The sequence below is a fragment of the Vombatus ursinus genome, unplaced genomic scaffold, assembly GCF_900497805.2.
Source record: "Vombatus ursinus unplaced genomic scaffold, bare-nosed wombat genome assembly UNPS02014812.1, whole genome shotgun sequence".
NCBI classification, from domain to species: domain Eukaryota; kingdom Metazoa; phylum Chordata; class Mammalia; order Diprotodontia; family Vombatidae; genus Vombatus; species Vombatus ursinus.
The window spans coordinates 104,725,476-104,744,495 of record NW_020954590.1 but is presented as its reverse complement, the minus strand read 5'-3'; the positions used below and the strand labels follow the sequence as shown (position 1 = coordinate 104,744,495).

At 39.0% G+C, this 19,020-nt stretch overlaps 1 protein-coding gene across 1 annotated transcript in view; it reads left to right on the top strand.

The window, feature by feature from the left end:
- The window catches only part of LOC114054282 (zinc finger protein 704), a 334,268-nt gene that overhangs the window by 242,782 nt on the left and 72,466 nt on the right, over nt 1-19,020 (top strand). Inside the window, exon 3 of the mRNA XM_027877476.1 lies at nt 14,306-14,409. Within this exon, the coding sequence (XP_027733277.1) occupies nt 14,306-14,409 (104 nt within the window). The remainder of the gene's footprint in view (nt 1-14,305; nt 14,410-19,020) is intronic.

The following is a 19,020-nucleotide window of genomic DNA, read 5'->3' as shown; positions in this document are numbered from 1 at the left end:
CCTGACAGCATTGTCAGACAGACAGACACAGTGAGAGAGACAGAGAAAGAGCATGCTACTGAGCTGAGACCCATCACCCCTATACAGACAGGAGGAGAGAAAACTATCAGCTCCTTTGGACATTCTTCTCCTAATAGGCTTCATGAATACAATCTGATTTCATTTTTGTTTTGGGGGCTTTTAAAAAATTTTCACAATACTCAAGTCACAGCCCAGCAGAGGGCAGTAGTTTACACACATAAATTTGGTCTTACACAGTTAACAGAATGAGTCAAACAGATTAAAGATGGGCTCCGGTGGTTTCCGAGGGAAAAAAATATGGATTGTAGTCAGGAGCTTGAAGCTACAAGAATGACTGGAAATAAGCACTGCCTTCCTCCGAAAGGCACTTTTCAGTCAGCCTGTGTGGATGTGGCCCACCAGTCACACAGCAGTGTCATTGTTGCTGAAATTCTAATGCATGGCCGATACATCTGTGAGCCTTTATGAATGTGGCGGGGGGGGGGGGGGGGGATCAAAAGCAAGGATTAACCCTGGGTTAAAATTTGATTCTCTTAAATAAGTCAAAATTTTAATGTATCTCCTTTTGGAAGGAGTGCCTGTTATTCCTTTAGTGTGTCAAATTGAGTGGTGTCACACAGAACGGGGGCCAACAAACCATCTACAAGGATCTCTGCTGCTGTATGTTGACTTCAAAAACCACATATTAACATTATCTATGTCTATTGTATTTTTATTTATTTTGTTAAATATTTCCCAGTTACATTTTAATCTGGTTCAGCAGCACTCAGGAGTGTTACACCACATGGACAGCTCCAGTTTTTGATGTCTCTGGTGCAGTTAACTCCCAACATGGAAACTCCCTCTAATATCTCTATTGCTAACTTAGAGAGTAGTTGTCTGGGGCACTGAGAAATAGTCACAGAGCTAGCACGTGTCATAGACAGGCCTTGAACCCAGATCTTATTGGTCCCAAGGCTAATCTGCCATTCCCCTACACTAAGCCTGCCTTGCATCTCCAAGTAAAAATGTTGTATCTGTTCTATTTTATTAATTAGTGGATGTTCTATTAGATTTTCCCTCAAAGACTTGTAGAAATGGCCAGTTCCAAGATATGAGATGGCAGTGAATAGTTGAAATAAAAAATAACTATGGGGACTGTGTCTCCTACTTTCTTTTTAATGCTCTTATGCCACTTGAAATTTTTACTTTGTTGGGGGCAATTTGGAGAAGAAAAATAAATATAGAAACCATATAATTCAGAGAATACAATCCAGGCCAAGACTGATACTGAGAGTGGTTTGGATCAAAGTTGATGCCAGAGCTAAAAGAAAAGTTAAGACCAAGACGTATACAAGCCGTTAGTCTTCTTTTGTTGCTTGTATTCTGTGTCATATACTGTCATCTGATATTTAAGAGTTTTGAACTTGGAGTAAGAAAACTAGAGTTCAAGGCCTGACTACCACTTAGTAACTCTGTGAGCTTGGGCAAGCCACCCTCTGACCCTCAGCTTGTTCACCTATAAAATGAGGATAAATAATGCTACCTACAGCTCAGAGGGTTGTGGAAAGGAAAAGGCTTGTAAAACTCTAAGATAGTGTGTTTATAGTAAACTGTTATTATTTTGTGTCCATTTAGGTAAACAAGAGCTCATAACCAGTTTGTTTACAAGGTAATGAATTGTTTCAGCCATAGCAATTCCCATCTGCTCAGGCACGAATTGTAATCTCAGTGGTGGAAAGAAGACCCACTTGGACAAAATCACTGATTCTTGGGGTATTGAGGTATTAGGTACAGATACCAAGTAAGCCTCATAAATAGAACTGTTCTGAGACGGTTTCTGAATGTACCTTTTCCCTCAGGATCATAGGATCCCAGATTTAGTGTGAAAGGGACTTTGAAGGTTCTATTGTCCAGCCCTCTCATTTTACAGAGAAGTTCGGTGACCTTGATCACACAGGGAATAAATTGCAGGTTAGATTGGGACCCAAGTTGTCTGATTCCACAGCCAACATTTTTTCCACTGTACAACGGTACCTCCTTTTATTGTGACATCTACCGATGGTGAAGGTACATACTGTCATAAGAGCTAAAATAACTATTCAACATTTGATGAACCCCCACATTGGCTTCATTAGAGCAATCCCAGGACCACCATGAAAAAATAGCAGCACTGCTTTGATCCATAAGTCATCTAGAGAAGGTGAGAAATAGCATTGTAATTAGCTTCAAATCACACCTCCAGTGCTTAGTTAGTTGGCTATTGGAAAGTAATTTAGTTCCTCTGAGCCTCAGGTTAATCATATAAAAAACTAGGATAATAGTAAGTGCAGTATTTGCTTTATAGGATTGTGGGGAAGGTCAAAGAAATAATGAATATATAATACTTTGCAAAATTCAGAGAGCAGTGGCTAGAGCTCTGGGCCTGGAATGAGGAATACCCAAGTTCAAATCTAGACTCATACATTTGGTCCCTGAGCAAGTCACTTAACCTCTGTTTGCTTCAATTTTCTTAACTGTGAAATGAGGGTAATAATAATAACACCTACCTTCCAGGGTTGTTGTAAGGATCAAATAAGATAATATTTATGAAGTACTTAATATAGTGCCTGACACATAGTAGGCTGTGCTTAACTATTATTAACATATGTTTGTTTATTGTTTTTTCCCTCTGCTCTACTCCCTGTCCTCCATCTTTCCACCCCCTTCTGAGATAGGCATGTTCTGAAGGACTTTCAGCTTGGAACTCCCTGCCTTCCTCTTTCCCTAGGTCCTGGTTAGGGAGTACATCACATGTGGCCCACTATATCAGGCAAGCTGCTTCAGCCATGCCTCACTTTACTTTCCCACATCTTCTCGTTAGCAGCCTTACCTCTGGATGACCTCCCATTTTTTCGCCTACCCTACACTTCCAGTTATGGAACCATGATCAAATCAATACTTCTATCTACTTTTCCAAACCCTACTCACTATCCCTGTGACTTTTCAAACCAAAACGTTGGCCATCACTCCTCTATAGGTGTTGTCTCTTCAATTAGTCTCTAAGCTTCTTGACGGTCAGGACTATTTTTACCTTATTTTTGTATTTCCAATGTTTGGCACTTAGTAAGTGCTGATGCTTTTTCATCCATTCATTCATGCATGTCAACTGTTACTATGAATTATTTAGAGATTAGAGTGGAATGTCAAAAGAATACCCTAGAGGTGCCAAATTCCCCTGCTTGGGAAAGTACAAAGTTCAAAAGACTGTTCCTAAATCTGAGATATTATCTTCTCTCCTCCTACTCCTCAAACAGTCTGTTTCCTACTTCCTAGAGAGAATAATATCCCACCCTCCTTAGGTGAGTCTGGAGGTTTGGAAATGGTGGTGATCTTTGAAGAACAAGAAGGCTTGCAAAAAAGCCAGTGGAAGAGAGACATCAGATTCTTGACAAAGATGATAAGACCTTTTTCGCTCAGCTGAGCGAAGTATATTACTGGAATCAATTAGAAATGCATGGAATTCCAACATGAAAGCTTTGGTAATGGTCAGCCCCCATATTTGGGAGACCTTTGTAATTTTTCCTTTTTTTAAAAAAATCAGGTCAACAAATGTCAAAGAAAATATCTTTTAAAATAGTTTAAACATTTACAGTAATATGAAAAAGAATCTTCTTTCAAATGTTTGTTAACCAAAAACAATATCACAAGTCCAGGAGACATCGCATTGCATCTAGATTTATTATAAAAGAAATGAGCAGGCATGCGGAACCCAAAGCAGTATGGCAACTCCAAAGACTAGTTCAGGGGTCCCCTTAACATTCCTAATAGTTATTTTAGATTTTTTTAATTGTTAAAGAAAGGAATATGGAACAATAAAAACCATTAGAAGACATGTTCCTAAATGATTACCCCCTTTATCCCATATGCCTAATGGATTTCAACATTCAAAAATTTGCTATAAAAATTAAGACTAGTAAGTGCTGAATTATTGCTTTTTCATCCATTCATTCGTACATGTCAGCTATTACTATGAATTTGGTTGCACATAAGCCATATAAGCATATAAGCACATAAGCATATGTATATAGATAGATAGATAGATAGATAGATATGTTTGGCAAGGCAGTTGGGGTTAAGTGACTTGCCCAGAGTCACACAGCTAGTAAGTGTTACATGTCTGAGGTCTCATTTGAACTCAGGTCTTCCTGACTCCCGGGACGATGCTCTATCCACTGTGCCACCTAGCAGCCCCATGTGGATTATATTTTGATCAGAGAGCACCATCATGGATCCTGAGTTTGGGGCAGGTAAACTTCAGTTCAGCTGTATGTACATAGTGAATTAAACCTTACTTTTCCCCAGTCTCCATTCCACCTATCTTGGCTCTTATGCAAATGCAAGATATGTTTGCACACATAAACAGTAATATGTGAAATATATACAAAAATATTTTATTTTGGTTTCATACTCTTATCCATAGAGATAAAGAGAAATGGTAAAGTGATTCTATTTCATTATCCATATAATTAAAGCCAAAAAGTAGGGGCAGGTATTTGCTCTAAATGTAAATTCCTTGAAGGCAGGAATTGCTTCCATTTTATCTTCGTATACCCAAAGCCTATTAGAGTGCCTCGCACATAATAGGTGGTAGTTGTTTTAATGTTTATTGAATTGAAGAGAATTGCCCAGGACTGCTATTCTTTCATTCATTCATTTATCATACATCTATTAAGCATATATATACTAGACTCTGTAGATTAAAAAAGAAAAGAAACTTGCAATAAGCCCACTGAGTCAATCAATGATCACTTTATTTTTTCTTCATGGCCTAGCCCCGCCCACAATTCCACCCCAACACTTAAATGGCAGAGAATAAATCGTATGAGTCATTATTATCATTTTTACATGTATTATAGAATACCTTTCAAAAGGGCATTAAGCTTTGATGCTGAATCAAATTTAATAGTTATTGAATAAAGTGTTCTACACTTAGAACCTGAACTATCTAATATTCGAAGGTTAAAGATTAATATTCTGACCAGGTAGAATATTTTTCTTTGAAACCTGTCCTATTTTCAGTTTTCAGACATAAGCCCCTCCTTTTTGTAGTTTATCATAAGCTTTGATACTGATTGAACGTGGTCTAGACAGATAGCAAAAGACTTTTCAGTAGTTGCTAAGGAACTGGATTAGTTGCTAATCTAGGGAATGTATTATTCATTTTAGTTTCCATTTATTCCTTCAGCACTTTAATTGCAGATAAATGTCTTTTAGAGCTCTCCTGAGTTCAAAACATTTCTTCACTTAGTTGGGTAGTAGAAATGATATAAGGCTCTGTTTATATTTGCTACGCTAGCACTCCAACAGCATTCAGAGGTGACATGGCTCTGTTGAAAGTAGAAGCATCTGGCCACCCAGAGGGAACCACAGACATTGATAAACTTTGCAAGCAGCAGCTGACTACTCACCCAGAGTTTAGTCATTCAATCATTGTTGCCTTGCTTTTTAACACCAGCATCTCAAATCACCTCTTTATGTGTCATATGGTACAATTCTGGTAACCTGCTTCTAAATTTAGATAGTTTAGAGAATTATTTGCTTGGATAAATGGTACAATTTTAGCACTACAGTTATGCTAACTTAAAGAAATTGCATTAGGAAAATCTAAACATAAAAATGGATGGTTAAGGAGATGATTATTTCATATTGTGATAAGATCCTTACTTTAAAAATGCATTCACTGCAAACTTCCAATAATGATGATGATGATGATGATGATGATGATGATAAGTAGACTTACATAGTACTTTAAAATTTTCAAAATGCTTTAATATACTTTAGAATAAGATTTTTTTTGCAAAATTTTCAGGAATGTATGCTTGTCACATATAAAGCATACTATCACATTAAAAAAAATTTTTTTTTAACTTTCCCCATGAAATTCTTACTTAGAAGTATTATCTGGTTTTAAGAGAGGTAACTGGAATGTTGTAGATAGAAGACTGGCTTTGGTGCCAGAAAGACCTTACACATAGATAAGTGACCCTGGGCAAATCACAACAACTCTCAGTGCTCTTGCCAACTTTCCAAGATGATTAAGTTGCAGAGAAGTTGCCAACATATTAGTAGCGTGAATTTCCTCATCTGAAGTTCCTCATGACAATGAAAAAGCAGGTCTGAGCCCTATTCCTTTTCTATCCCCTGTGCCTCACATCACCCTTGTCACTTTTACATCCTGTCTTCTTCTCCTTAAAATGATATAGTCTATGAAATGCCAGTATTTGCTGTGGATACAATATTTGCATCCATGAAGTTTTATCATGTTTAGGTAAACAGAAGACAGTGGTGGTGATGAGGTCATGAAATGCACAGATCTTTAGCAGTAAGTGACCATTGCTATTTCTGTTTCTGACTATTCTTCCCAAGGACTTCCTGCCATGTCTGATAGTCTGTGCTCCCTCTGACGTTAAAGTCACCCAGTATTACAAACTTGTCCTCCTTTGGCACATTGATGATCAGGGTCTCCAAGTCTTTATAAAATTTTTCTTTGGCCTCATCAAGGTTCATCACGGTAAGAGCATACACACTGATGATGGTGGCATGGCACTTTCCTACAAGTGGCAATCGCATTGTCATGTGCTTGTCATTTACTCCTTTTGGGAGGCATACAAACTTGTTGACTAGAATAGTTTTCATTGCAAAACCAATGCCAGCTTCATGGCACTCCCCATAACTGTAGCCACTCCAGCAAAACATGTATTCACCTCTTACTTTGGTAAGCAGACCTTCATTTGCCAGCCTTGTTTCACTCATGGCTACTATTTGGATGTGATACCTGCTGAGTTCTCTCACAACAAGAGCTGTTCATCTTTCAGGTTTACAGGATTTTTGTGTTGTCCATAAGCACACATTCCATGTACCAATGGTGAGTGGAATCATCTTCAAAAAAGTTGTTGTCCATTTCTTTTTTGTGTTTTGACCACAGGTTGGGATTCCTACCTGCCATAGTAAACAGGCCAGGGTTAGGTTAGGTGAAGCAATTTGTGGGGTACCTTTTCTAGCCCCTTCTTCATGCCGGGGGGTGAGCAATGCAGTCCTTAGAAAAGGCTATTCAGATGACCAGAGGGTTGCCAAATCCCACTGCTACTTCAGTCCAGTGAGAAGACAACCCTATGGCCTGGGCCTCCTGTGTGCAGGGTTGTGACTACAACTCCCAGTGTATGCACACCTACTGCTTCCTCACTTGTCTGTTGCCACAGGACTTTGAGGAATGTAAAAATGGTAAAATGATATGGGTGATGTCTTTTGACTGACCCATAAATTGGATTTAAGTGAGGCAGTGTTTCGAAACTCTGTCTTCCAGAGTCATCTAAATCCAGTGGCAGGACAAAAGTCAGGAGGACTGGCAGTGGCCTGGGATGCAGTGGATGACTTTGTTTTTGATGTCTTACCAAGCTCTAAGCACTTCATAGCACCTGCTTCAGCAGCCTTCATGGGCATTGGAAAAAATTTGTTCTCATCTGCTCCTTCCACTGGGGGAAGTCTCCCCGTGATTGGGATAGACATCTTCCCAATTCAGTGATGAGTTTAAGGTTTCTTGGTTACCCTAAACCTGGTTTAGCCCATCTGCTGAAGCAATTTACTGGGGTGTGGCCACTGTACATGTTATAGCTTCCTGGAGCCACAGGTGAGAGTTGGGTGAGTCAGGTAGACACCAAAGGTGGAAAGCCCCGAAAACGGCTCAGCAGCCATCACACCAGAGGTCCTAGTCTTCCCTGGACACCTATACACCCCACATATAACATACATGTGTGACAGCTCCTGGTGCCATCGAGCCTGGAAGACCTTTCCGTCTTTGTAGAATCTTCAGCCATTCTCCTCTTGAGTGCGGTTTCTCGGCTGGTCAGATTGCTACCTGGGTTCCCAGTGTCTGCTGCTGGGAATCACATTCCTTGAAGTTGTTACCTCCCTCAGAAGAGTGTCTGTATCCATATCTGGAGTGCGTTATCTTTTCTCTCTGCTAGATGCAATGTCTCCTACCAGTCAAGTAATTCCCCTTGAAAACTACATGGTCAGTGAAGGGGTGAGAGTAAGGGAGAGAAACAAATTCTCTTTCCCCCTCCCCAAAGAAGTCCCTTCTGTAGGCAACCCCCAATTTTTAACCCTTCCTACACCAGAACTCAAACTGTTTAAATTCACCCAGGGCCCAGCTTTTTAAAGCCCTCAGATATGTGCCTAATTTGTTTGCCCAGCCAATTGCTGATCTCTTCTTGCTTCAATCAGAGAAGTATTTGTAGCTCATGAAGGGACCAGTTCATTGAGGCATCTCAACAGTTAGTTAATCCCCCATTAGCACCTTGTGCCTGGGCCTTTTGTGACAACATCATTTGAGTAGGGGTGGGACAGAATCACATTCCCCATCTGTTACATTGTCTTTGAAATTATGGTGGCAAAACAGGTGTGGAGTATTGCATATGCTGTGAGAAATGGTCACTATACTGGTTGTTTTTACTTATATGGCTATGGGAAAAGACTCATGTATCAAGAAAGGACTGATGTAAAAACAAGTTAAATTTAAATTATATTTAGCATTTATATAGCTTTAAAGTTGCAAAGTGATTTTACATAATGTTTTCTCACTTGATCCTCAAAATAACCGTATGGGGAAGGTGCTATTATTATCCCTAATTTATGGAAGAAGAAACTGAGTCTGTCAGAGGTTAAGTGATTTGCCTAGGGTTAGATAACTAACTGCCTTAATAATGTAAATAGATTAATTAGTTATAGCATCAAGGGTAATAGCAGAAAAACCCTTTATAGAAATCTAACTCCTACTGAATTATAAGAAACAATCACATAAACAGGTAGCAAAATTATGTCTAATATATGTCCTATAAAATCTATTTAAAATTTTGAAACAAATCTGGACTCCAATATAAACTAGAAAAGTTAGTAAGGACAAGTGAAGTTTTCTCATAATATTCGGAAATCAAGGTTTATAACTGACCTGGAGTAGATCTCAGGTTTTCACAGAGTCGCTAAGTATGTGTTACTATTGCAAACATCTGAGCTGCTGTTGTTATTGTTTAGCCTAAAACAGTGTACTTTACAAAGTAAACTAATACTGTTTAAAAAAAAAAAGGTTCTTTTTGCCCCCTAATGATGATGATCATATTCTTTACAATAGAATTAAAGGGCTAGAACTCGAGAACCATAGAGGAAAATATCAGATTCATCTTCCTTTGTGAATCTGAGGTGTGACCACTCGTGTGACACAGTCCTTTTCATCCTGTGGGATTCTTTTCCATAACTTAGTGTAAAGCCTCCATGGAGAATCTGCAGGCCCAAATGTGCTGGGGACCTTCTTTGCAATCTTCCAGTATCTTGTGGATACTGTTGCAGCACTTGGGCTTTCCATGTATTATCCTTCCCTCTCTGTTTTGTTTGGTGTTTTGTCGGGAGACTGGGTCTCCCCACCCTGCTCAGGCGGGAAGTAGATCTCATGGGTCTGATCCCACTGTTGAGCGTACGGGAAGCTTTCACCTGCTCAGCTTCTGACCTAGCTTAGTTCACCCCCATCATTGGCAACCTGGTAACTGTCGCTCCCATGGGCTCACCATATTGGTGCCAGACATAGTGCAGTCACCCAGTTAGCTTTGGTCCTACCATAGCTCAGTACTCCCAAGCTCAGTGATCAAGCTTCAGCCTCCCCAGTAGCAAGAATCAGAGGTGTGCACCACCATACCTGTCCCCTTCGTTTTTGATGTTTAATCACCTCTTTCTCCTTTTCTGGTTCATTTCTTCGTAATATAAACTCTTGGGGGCAGGGACTGTCTTGCTTTTGTATTTTTCCATCCAGTCCCTCACACAGAATAAATGCTTAATAAAGGATATTCACTCAGAGAAAAGAGAAGAGGGCCCAGGACAGACCTTTATGATAAAGCCACAGTTAGGGGCTGGGATATGAATCATGATATAATGAAGGAGTCCAAAAGGAAATGACCAGATAGATAGGAGAATTGAGAGAGCAGCACCACCGTGAAAACCCAGATAAGAGAGAATTATCCACAGCATAAGGTGATTGATGATGTCATAGGACCCTCTGCATTGTCTTTTTGTTGACTCACACATTGATTCTTTGGAAACTCTGGTTTCCCATTCCTTGAAGCCACACAGCATCACTGGAAGAATATTTTTTTAATAATGGGCCACTGTCTGAGGGAGAATGGTGGTAAAGTAGCAAACAAATCTGGGACTTCGTGTGAATTTATTTATACCCCAGAACTGCTTCCAAATAGGTGTAGAACTTCCGTAGCATCCACGGCCAAAGTCTGGAGACCACATAGGGTAGCATCCTTTCCTACCTTCACTCCTATCACCAGTAACCAGCATAAGTCTTCAGGTTTTTAAAATGCCCACTAAAAGCTACTATGATATGTTTAGTATAGGGCCATTTGGGCCTGAAGGAACTTAGGTAGTTTTCAGAGGGTTAAGTGCACTCGAAAAAATCTGGCATGATCAGCATCACATATTAAATAACAAATCTCCTTTCAATACAGGTGGCACAGTGGATAAAGTGCCAGGCCTCGAGTTGGAAAGTCTCCTCTTCCTGAGTTCACATCCGGCCTTAGACACTTCCTAACTCTGTGACCCTGGGCAAGTCATTCAACCCTGTTTGCCTCAGTTTTCTCATTTGTAAAATGATCTGGAGAAGGAAATGGCAAACCACTCCAGTATCTTTGCCAAAAAGACCTCAAATGGCGTCACAGAGAGTCAGACACGACTGAAAAATGACTGAACAACCACAACAGCAACAGCTGATTGTGTCCTAGTGTTGATTGGTTCCTGTGTAATGTTTCTTAAATCTCAGTTAGCCATAAACAATCTGGTATGAAGGATTGAGTGTTGGACTTGAAATGAGTTTGAAATTCAGCTCTCCCTCTTACGACCTGGGGGCTCTGGGCAAGTCACTGAAGCCAGGCCACAGTTTCCTCCTCTATAAAATTCTGGGATGGACCAGATGGTTTTTAAGCCCCTTTTAATTCTAAAGCCTCCTGCCCTCTACTCTAAGATAAGTTCTTTTGCATGAGATTCCAGTGGTACTGAGCCAAATGATTATATCACTAAGATGTATTTTTTGCCAATTTGAGAACTTATTTTTTTTCTTCCATAAACATCTCTATTGACTAGTTTTTAATTTGCTAAACCCTGTAACAAAATGTGATTTTAATACACTTCATTTAATGGGCAGAAAAATATTCTTTTTAAAAGGTATGACTGAATAACAATGTGACAATTTCAAGAGGTGAAGTTGTTTATTATTTAACCGCATTTATTCCAAAATTCTGGGACCATCCGAGAAAATTAACCTCATGCTTTAGATACAGTACTTAACGATGTTCAATTAATGAAAGAGATACCATTGCATTATGGCCTTCTAAATTACCTGAAAAGAATCTTAGGCCTTTAAGAAAATTGTAGTACATAATTGATTCAAAACTAGTTTCAAATTCCAGAAAAAATATTTAATGTAAATTGTAGTTTTGTCCTTTACATATAGTAGACTGCATGACATGGTGGAAAGGGTACTGAACCTGATGTCAAGAGTGCTTGGGGCTCAAAACCCAGTTCTGTGACTTTACTGTGCCTGAGGGACCTTATGCAAGCAATATTTGCCTTCTGTAGGCCTCAGTTTTCCTCATCTGTAAAAGTTAAGAGCTCTAAAGTCCCTTCCAGCTCTAAAGCCTATCACCTTGATCCAGATATTTAATAAATATTTGTTAAATTTAATTAAATTATTTCTCAATGACCCAGATAATTGGGAGGCCCTTTTCAGCAGTTACCAAGAGAATAGTAAATTCAAATCTGTGTTGTATGTCTTCATGTTTAATTATAAGTATTTGAAGGTGTAGCCACATCCAATCAGTAATTATATGGTAGTGTGTGTAATGAAATGAAAATGTTTTTACACTACTGCCTTGTATATATCTGAGAGAACAAACATAAAGGAAAATGAGATACATGCACGCGCTCACGCGCGCGCACACACACACACACACAAACTGCTACATCTTTAGGGAGATTTTACACATGTGGAAAGCTTTCTAAAATAATTACTAAAATAGTCACATATAATTCACATGAAGGAAGAAAAGAAATAAGCATTTATTAATCACCTATTATATGCCAGGCACTGTGCTTAACACTTTACAAATATTATCTCCTCTGATCCTTACAACAACCCTGGGAGGTAGGTAATAATAATAATAATAATAATAATAATAATAGCTAACATTTATATTAGTGCTTCCTATGTAACAGACACCATGCTAAACACTTTACAATTATTATCTCATTTGAGCCTCTCAACAGCCTTGCAAGGCAGGTACTATTATTCCCATTTTACAGATGAAAAAACTGAGAGAAACAGAGGTCAAGTGACTTACCAGGATCATATAGCTAATAAATGTTTAATTTTGGTTTGGAACTCAGGTCTTCCTGACTGTAGGCCCAGCGCTCTATCCCACTGTGCTACCTAACTTCTGTGATACATATATACGTATACATAAATATATATGTGTATGTATATATGTTTTATATTGTATTTATATGTGTGTATACACACATAAATATATGTTTATATATATTCATATTCTTTGGGATGGACAAAGGGACATTGACACTGATTATAATAATTTTGTACACAAACTTAATCAATATAATTTTTAAGGCCTTAATAATAAAATAGTTAACCTACCTGCCAAGTAAAGACTTCATTGGGAAGCTGAGAGCAACACAAGTTTAGGATATAAATTCCTTTGTAAAGTCTTACAGAGAAGGATCATGGAAGATTATGAACAATATTTCTCCATAAAACAGAAAGAAACATGGAGAACAAAACTACTTTAAAGAAGGTTTTGCAAAGGCTCAGCTAAGCAAAGTCATCCTGAGGGCATTTAAGAATGAAACTTAAAAAGGAGGAAAACAGACAAAAGATGGAAAAGACCTACAAAGTTATTGTTGGGTTTTTTTTTTAATCTAACACACTCTTTCATTATCAAGTACAGTGAAGCCTCCACACTTTTCTCCAACAGTTTCAAATGTCCTTATAGGGGAAATATAAAAGATATTGAAGAAAACAAGTATAGAAGAAGCATCTAAATGAGACCAACTATTCCCAGAAGAGATCTATGCTCAAAACAGCATGATTTTGAGGACACTGAGGGAATGATCTCAAAGCATATAAAAGAGGGATAATATACCAAAGGCATGGAAAAAGTCTTTGGCATTATTACTGCCCAAAAAAGTAACCAAGAAATGATCAATAACTATCTACCCATGTGCTGACTTCTCTTCTATATTAAATTTTTATGAAAATATTCTAAACAGCCAGTGAGAGCGTCATTGTTGGAACTGTTAGATGCAAACGGGCTTTCACAAGAAGTATTTCACATTATACCATATCATTACCACTACACAAATGACTAAAAAAATGTAGATCATCCTAGATCTTACCATGTTTATTTTGGTGGTTGGCATAAAAATTACTATAGAATCAAAGTTGCTAAATAGTTTCATGGTCATTGCTTCCATATATTGACTGATTTGTTGTAATTTTTGTGGTTTCTTGGGTTTGGGGGGGGGGGGGGTGCTGAGATCTTTTCCTTCTCTAAATCTGTTTGGTAGAATGTGAGCTCCTCGAAGATTTCAGACTATTTCATTTGTGTCTTTGTATCTCTAGGACTTAGTACAGTGAATAGCAGATAGTAGGTTCTTAATAAATGCTCATTAATAAATGGATGATTTCAGGTTAAATTCACTTTAAGCAGAATGATAAATTTTATCTGATCTGTCATTAATATAGAAGCCTCTTTTTCCACTGTACTATAAAATTCCTCTCTGAAATTATCTCAAGATTTCATTGCTTTTACAAATTATATAACATATCTATGAATTAAAGCTACATATGAAAAAGGTCACTATATTGTATATGTGGTTTGTTAATTTCATATTGCACTTTTCTCATTTTAATGTGTTGTTTTCTCAGCATTTGGCATGATTGAGACAGTTCCTGGTATACCATGTGATTTCAGCTTTCTGATATTAACCTCTTTAGTAGTCTAAACTGGAGTGGACAGTGATTCACAGTAGTCATTATACTAATCAAAAGACTATCATGTTGTTTTTCCATTCAGTCTAGCTGATTGACCAAATTTCGTGAACCAAAGCAGCCTCATCAGGCAGATAAATGATTGCAAAAGTGCTCTTTTTTTATGAGTGTGGTGCCCTCACCTGTGTTGTCTCATCCTTTGCTCTATCTTAGGAAATCTTCAGAAGAACTGGATATGGATAAAGTAACAGCAGCAATGGTACTAACCAGTTTGTCCACCAGCCCTTTGGTTCGAAGCCCTCCTGTGCGGCCAAATGGTAAGTGTGTGATCCTCAGGAAAATGTTGCTTTACAGTCATAGAGAATCTTGATGCTATGAGGGACCATAAAGGCAATCTAGTCCAGTCATACCCAGAAGCATGACTCCCCTCCAAAATAACTTTTACAAGTGGCCTTCTGGTCCCTGTGCTCACACAACTCCCGTGATAAGAAATTCATGTCATCATGGCGGCCCATTCCATTTTTTGGAGAACACTTAATTGTAAATAAATTTATTAACAAATTTATTAGAATTTGTTCTCTAATAAAATTTATTAAAGCACTTAGTTGTTAATAATTTTTTCTTTCATTTCTACCCAATAGTCCTATTTCTGTTCTCTTAAAAGTCACTAATGACCTTAGTTGCCAGATCCAATGGCTCTTTTACTTTTTTAGTGCTCATTCTGCTTGACTTCTCTGCAGCTTTTGAATCTGCTGACCACTCCCTCCTGTTGGATAGTCTCACTTCTGTTGGCTTCAGGGACATCACAACCTCCCAGTTCTCCTCCTTCTCTATGTAGGCAGTTTTGCCCCAAAAAAGCTTTGTTTAAACTAGTGCCTCATGTAGAATAAGTAAATAAGGAGACTTTGGCATTAAAAATAAAATAGCTATAGTTTTTCATGATTCAGAAACTATTCTTTGTCTCCTACTGCTTCTCATCTTCTTCCTAATCCCTTAATGAAAATCTTTCCCTCAGAGATCTGTCTTCAACCCTATGTTTTCTTTAGGCAGATTCATTCACTGTCATAGCTCTCAAATCCATAGCACTAACCCTGACTTCTCTTTTGAGCCACATCAGTCACTTAGCATTAATTAGGCACTTCCTATGTGCCCCACCCTGAGGATACAAAGGGAAGCAAACCCACATGCACACAAAAACACACCAAAAAAACAGCCTCTGAATTCCCTCAAGAGTTCCCAGTCTAATATGTCCAGATCAACACATTCAAAACCAAAATAATAATTTTTTCCTCTAAATTTGCTCCCCTTTCTGATTTACTATTTCTCTGCATGATACCACCATTTACACTGCATCCATATTTTAAGTATTTGAATTCTCTTGACTCTTTCTTCTCATTCACATCTCATATAGAATCAATTATGACATCATATTGATTCCACCTCTACAGTGTTGTTTGTAGCCATCTCTCTTCTTTATTTCCTTTGCCACAATCCCAATACAGGCCCTCATTAGTCTCTCCTGGAGTTTTATGAGCACTTCCCATCAGCTCTTCCAGCCTGCACTCTCCCCTGCTTTCAAACCACCGTTTATAACCACTGGCAAAATCATCTTTCTCCATACAACAGCCAAAAGCCTGGCATAGTACCATAGGACAATCAAATCATTTACTCTGGATACTAAACTTCTATACAGTAAGATACCAGTCACATTAAGTTTTTTGGCTGCCATGTCACAGTTCATTTATATTGAGTCTGCAGTCCACTAAAATCCCTGAGTCATTTTTACATAAACTGTGGTCTAGCCACATTTCCCTCATATAAGACTTGTGGTTGATTTTTTTTTTAAACCTAAGTGCAGGGTTTAGGATTGGTTCTTATTCATTTTCATATTATTAGATGTGGGCCCTCTTTCTAGCTTACTGGGAAATTATTTCATACCTCAGTGCTGTCTTTAAATATATTAGTCATCCTCTCTATCATATATAATTCAGCCAAAGTAACTCCCTCATTTAGGTCATCTGGGTACTAACTTACTACCTCCTCACTAGCCTCAGGTTTCAGGCCCTAATTCACACAAGATCACAGATTTAGAACCAGAAAGAGTCTTAGAAATCATCTAGTCCAGAGGTGTCAAAGTTACTGCCCGTGGCTACAAGCAACCTGAACTCCCTTGTGCAGCCCCAACCAGATTAAAATACAATTTGTTGTTGTTGAGTCATTTTCAATTATGTCCAACTCTCTGTGACCCCATTTGGGATTTTCTTGGCAAAGATATTGAGTGGTTTGTCATTTCCTTCTCCAGCTCATTTTATAGATGAGGAAACTGAGACAAACAGAGTTAAGTGACTTGCCCAGTGTCTGAGGTCAAATTCAGACTCGGGTCCTTCTGACTCTAGGGCCAGCACTCTATCCAGCTTCGCCACCTAGCTGCCCCAAAATATAATTAGAAAATGTTTTACAAAATAAATAAAAATATAACACAACATGGATAATGTTAACTTGTGGTTTTTCTAAGTCAATATGTAGCCTGCAGAGATCCATTCTACTTGAGTTTGACATAGTTGGTTGCTTCTACTCCTCTCATTTTACAGATGAGGAAACTGAGACCCAGTTAAATGGCTTGTGCAGTCACTTTGTCTTCTAAGGTTCTAAGAGGTATAAATTTAAACTCTAGTTCTCTGATGCCAAATCCAAAAATCACCCCTGCCTCTGTTATCTGTATTTGTTAAGTTCTTCTTGGTCTGAATATCATTTTCATTTTTAGGGAAGGCAGAACCAAATTAGGATTGACTAGTTTAACTTTCTCGGTCATCCATTATCACAATCCTATCTATTCCAGTTATCTGACCAATCCATTCTTTGTGGTTATTTTTCTGTTCCCCTCCCCCATGGAACCTGAAAAGTCTTTTCTGTCTTCCTTAGCTTTCAGAATCCTTAGACCATCCTGAGATTTAGACCTCCTGACACTTTTCCTAAGATACAGGTGCTAATCTTTCGTACTCTGTGTCAACAGGCAATCACAACATCATGGGACTTATTACAAGAGAACCAGGTTTATTACAAGAGAAATGAACATGCATGTGGAATCCAAAGAGTTCACAGTCCTTACAAAAATTTGCATGTTGATAACAGTACAGCAAAAGGAGGAGGAGAAAATAGGAAGGGATGTGGCATGGGGTGGGGGGGAGGTGCAGTAACCCCTCCCAAAGGGGAGGAGCAAGTGAATGCAGAAGTCGCATTCTTTTTCCTTGGGAACCGCTGGACTATGAAGATAGGAGGGTCCACTTATCTGCAAAGGATCCCAGCTGCACAAGCATTTTCCCAGCCTGGCACAGACTAGCTGGCGCCTGTCTTGCCTCCCAAAGACACACAGAGAATCCAGCTTGGGATGCAAACAACACAGTATGTCAGCTGAGGGGTAGGGCTTTGTCATTGACACATTCAGGGCCTCCTGCATACTCTGGGTTCAGTGTTTCTGGAAAATATGGCAACTCAAAAAGACAAGTTCAGGGGAGCCCTTTACAGCCCTTAACATGGTCTATCATTAATCATGTAATACCTAGCATTTATATAACTTTAATTTGCACAACAACCTTGAGGAATAGATGCTATTATTTTTTTTTTTTTGTCTAGGCAATGGGATTAAGTGACTTGCCCAGGGTCACACAGCTAGTAAGTGTTATGTGTCTGAGGCCATATTTGAACTCAGGTCCTCCTGAATCCAGGACCAGTACTCTATCCACTGTGCCACCTAGCTGCCCCAATAGGTGCTATTATTATCCTCTTGTTACAAACGAGGAAACTGAGGCTTAGAGCTGCCACATGACACATTCTGTAAGTGTCTGAGGCAGTATTTGAACTCGGGTCTTTCTTACTCTACATTCTATCCGCTGTGCCACCTAGCTGTCTTCCATTACCTGAAAGTGATTCAGTCTTTTATACATTTTACAGAGTTCTCTGAATAGCTCTGAAATTTGCTTTTTTAAAGTCTAGGGTATATTTTCCATATTTATCTATCATAAAATCTTTGGGGCAGCTAGGTGGTGCAGTGGATTGAACACCAACCCTGGATTCAGGAGGACCTGAGTTCAAATCTGGCCTCAGACCCATAACACTTACTAGCTATGTGACCTTGGGCAAGTCACTTAACCCCATTGCCTAGCCTAGCCTAAATGAATGAATGAATGAATAAATAAATAAAATCTTAGATAATGTAAGTCAACCCACCCCCATTCCTGTTTTTGCTGCTCCAGCCAAGTCAGTAAGCATTTGACTGTGCTAAGCTCTTAAGACTGTAGATATAAGCAGAAAGAAAGACAATCCGTGCCCTCAAAGAGATTACATTCTATTAAGGAAAGACAACACAGTAAAGGAAGGTGACAGGGGAAAGAGGGAAAGGTACCTCTAAGAAGGCATTGTAGACAACGTCTGAAGAGTCAGGAATGGGGCCTCAAGCCCAGATCTTCCCTGCAACATCTTTGTAGTTCACTGCTCCTAGTTTTGTCCTCTAGGGCTAAGCATCATCAATCTAAATCTCTCATTTGACCACCCTTCAAAGAAGACATCCTGGCCCTGCCACGTTCCATTTGTGTGTCCTTCTGAGCCTCAGTTTCTACATACTTTCCAGGGCCAGATCAGCTGGAGCTTGAGCTCGGGCATTCTCAGTAATCACAGATATCTGCAGGAACTTTCTCCTCTAGTCCTTGACCACAATCCTGGCCTCTGTGTGGCTACAAACAAGTAGCTGCCTCTCCTTCTTTTGAGTTTGTTCTTTCTTGATCTCAGGCGAATTGATCCTCCATTGTGGTGGTGTCCAGGACAGCAATTTCATGAACCAGTTAGTCCTTTCCTTATTGATCAGAATCAGGCCCAGCATAGCAGCTCCCCTCATTACTTCCTCTACCTTCTGAAATAGGAAAGTAACCAAA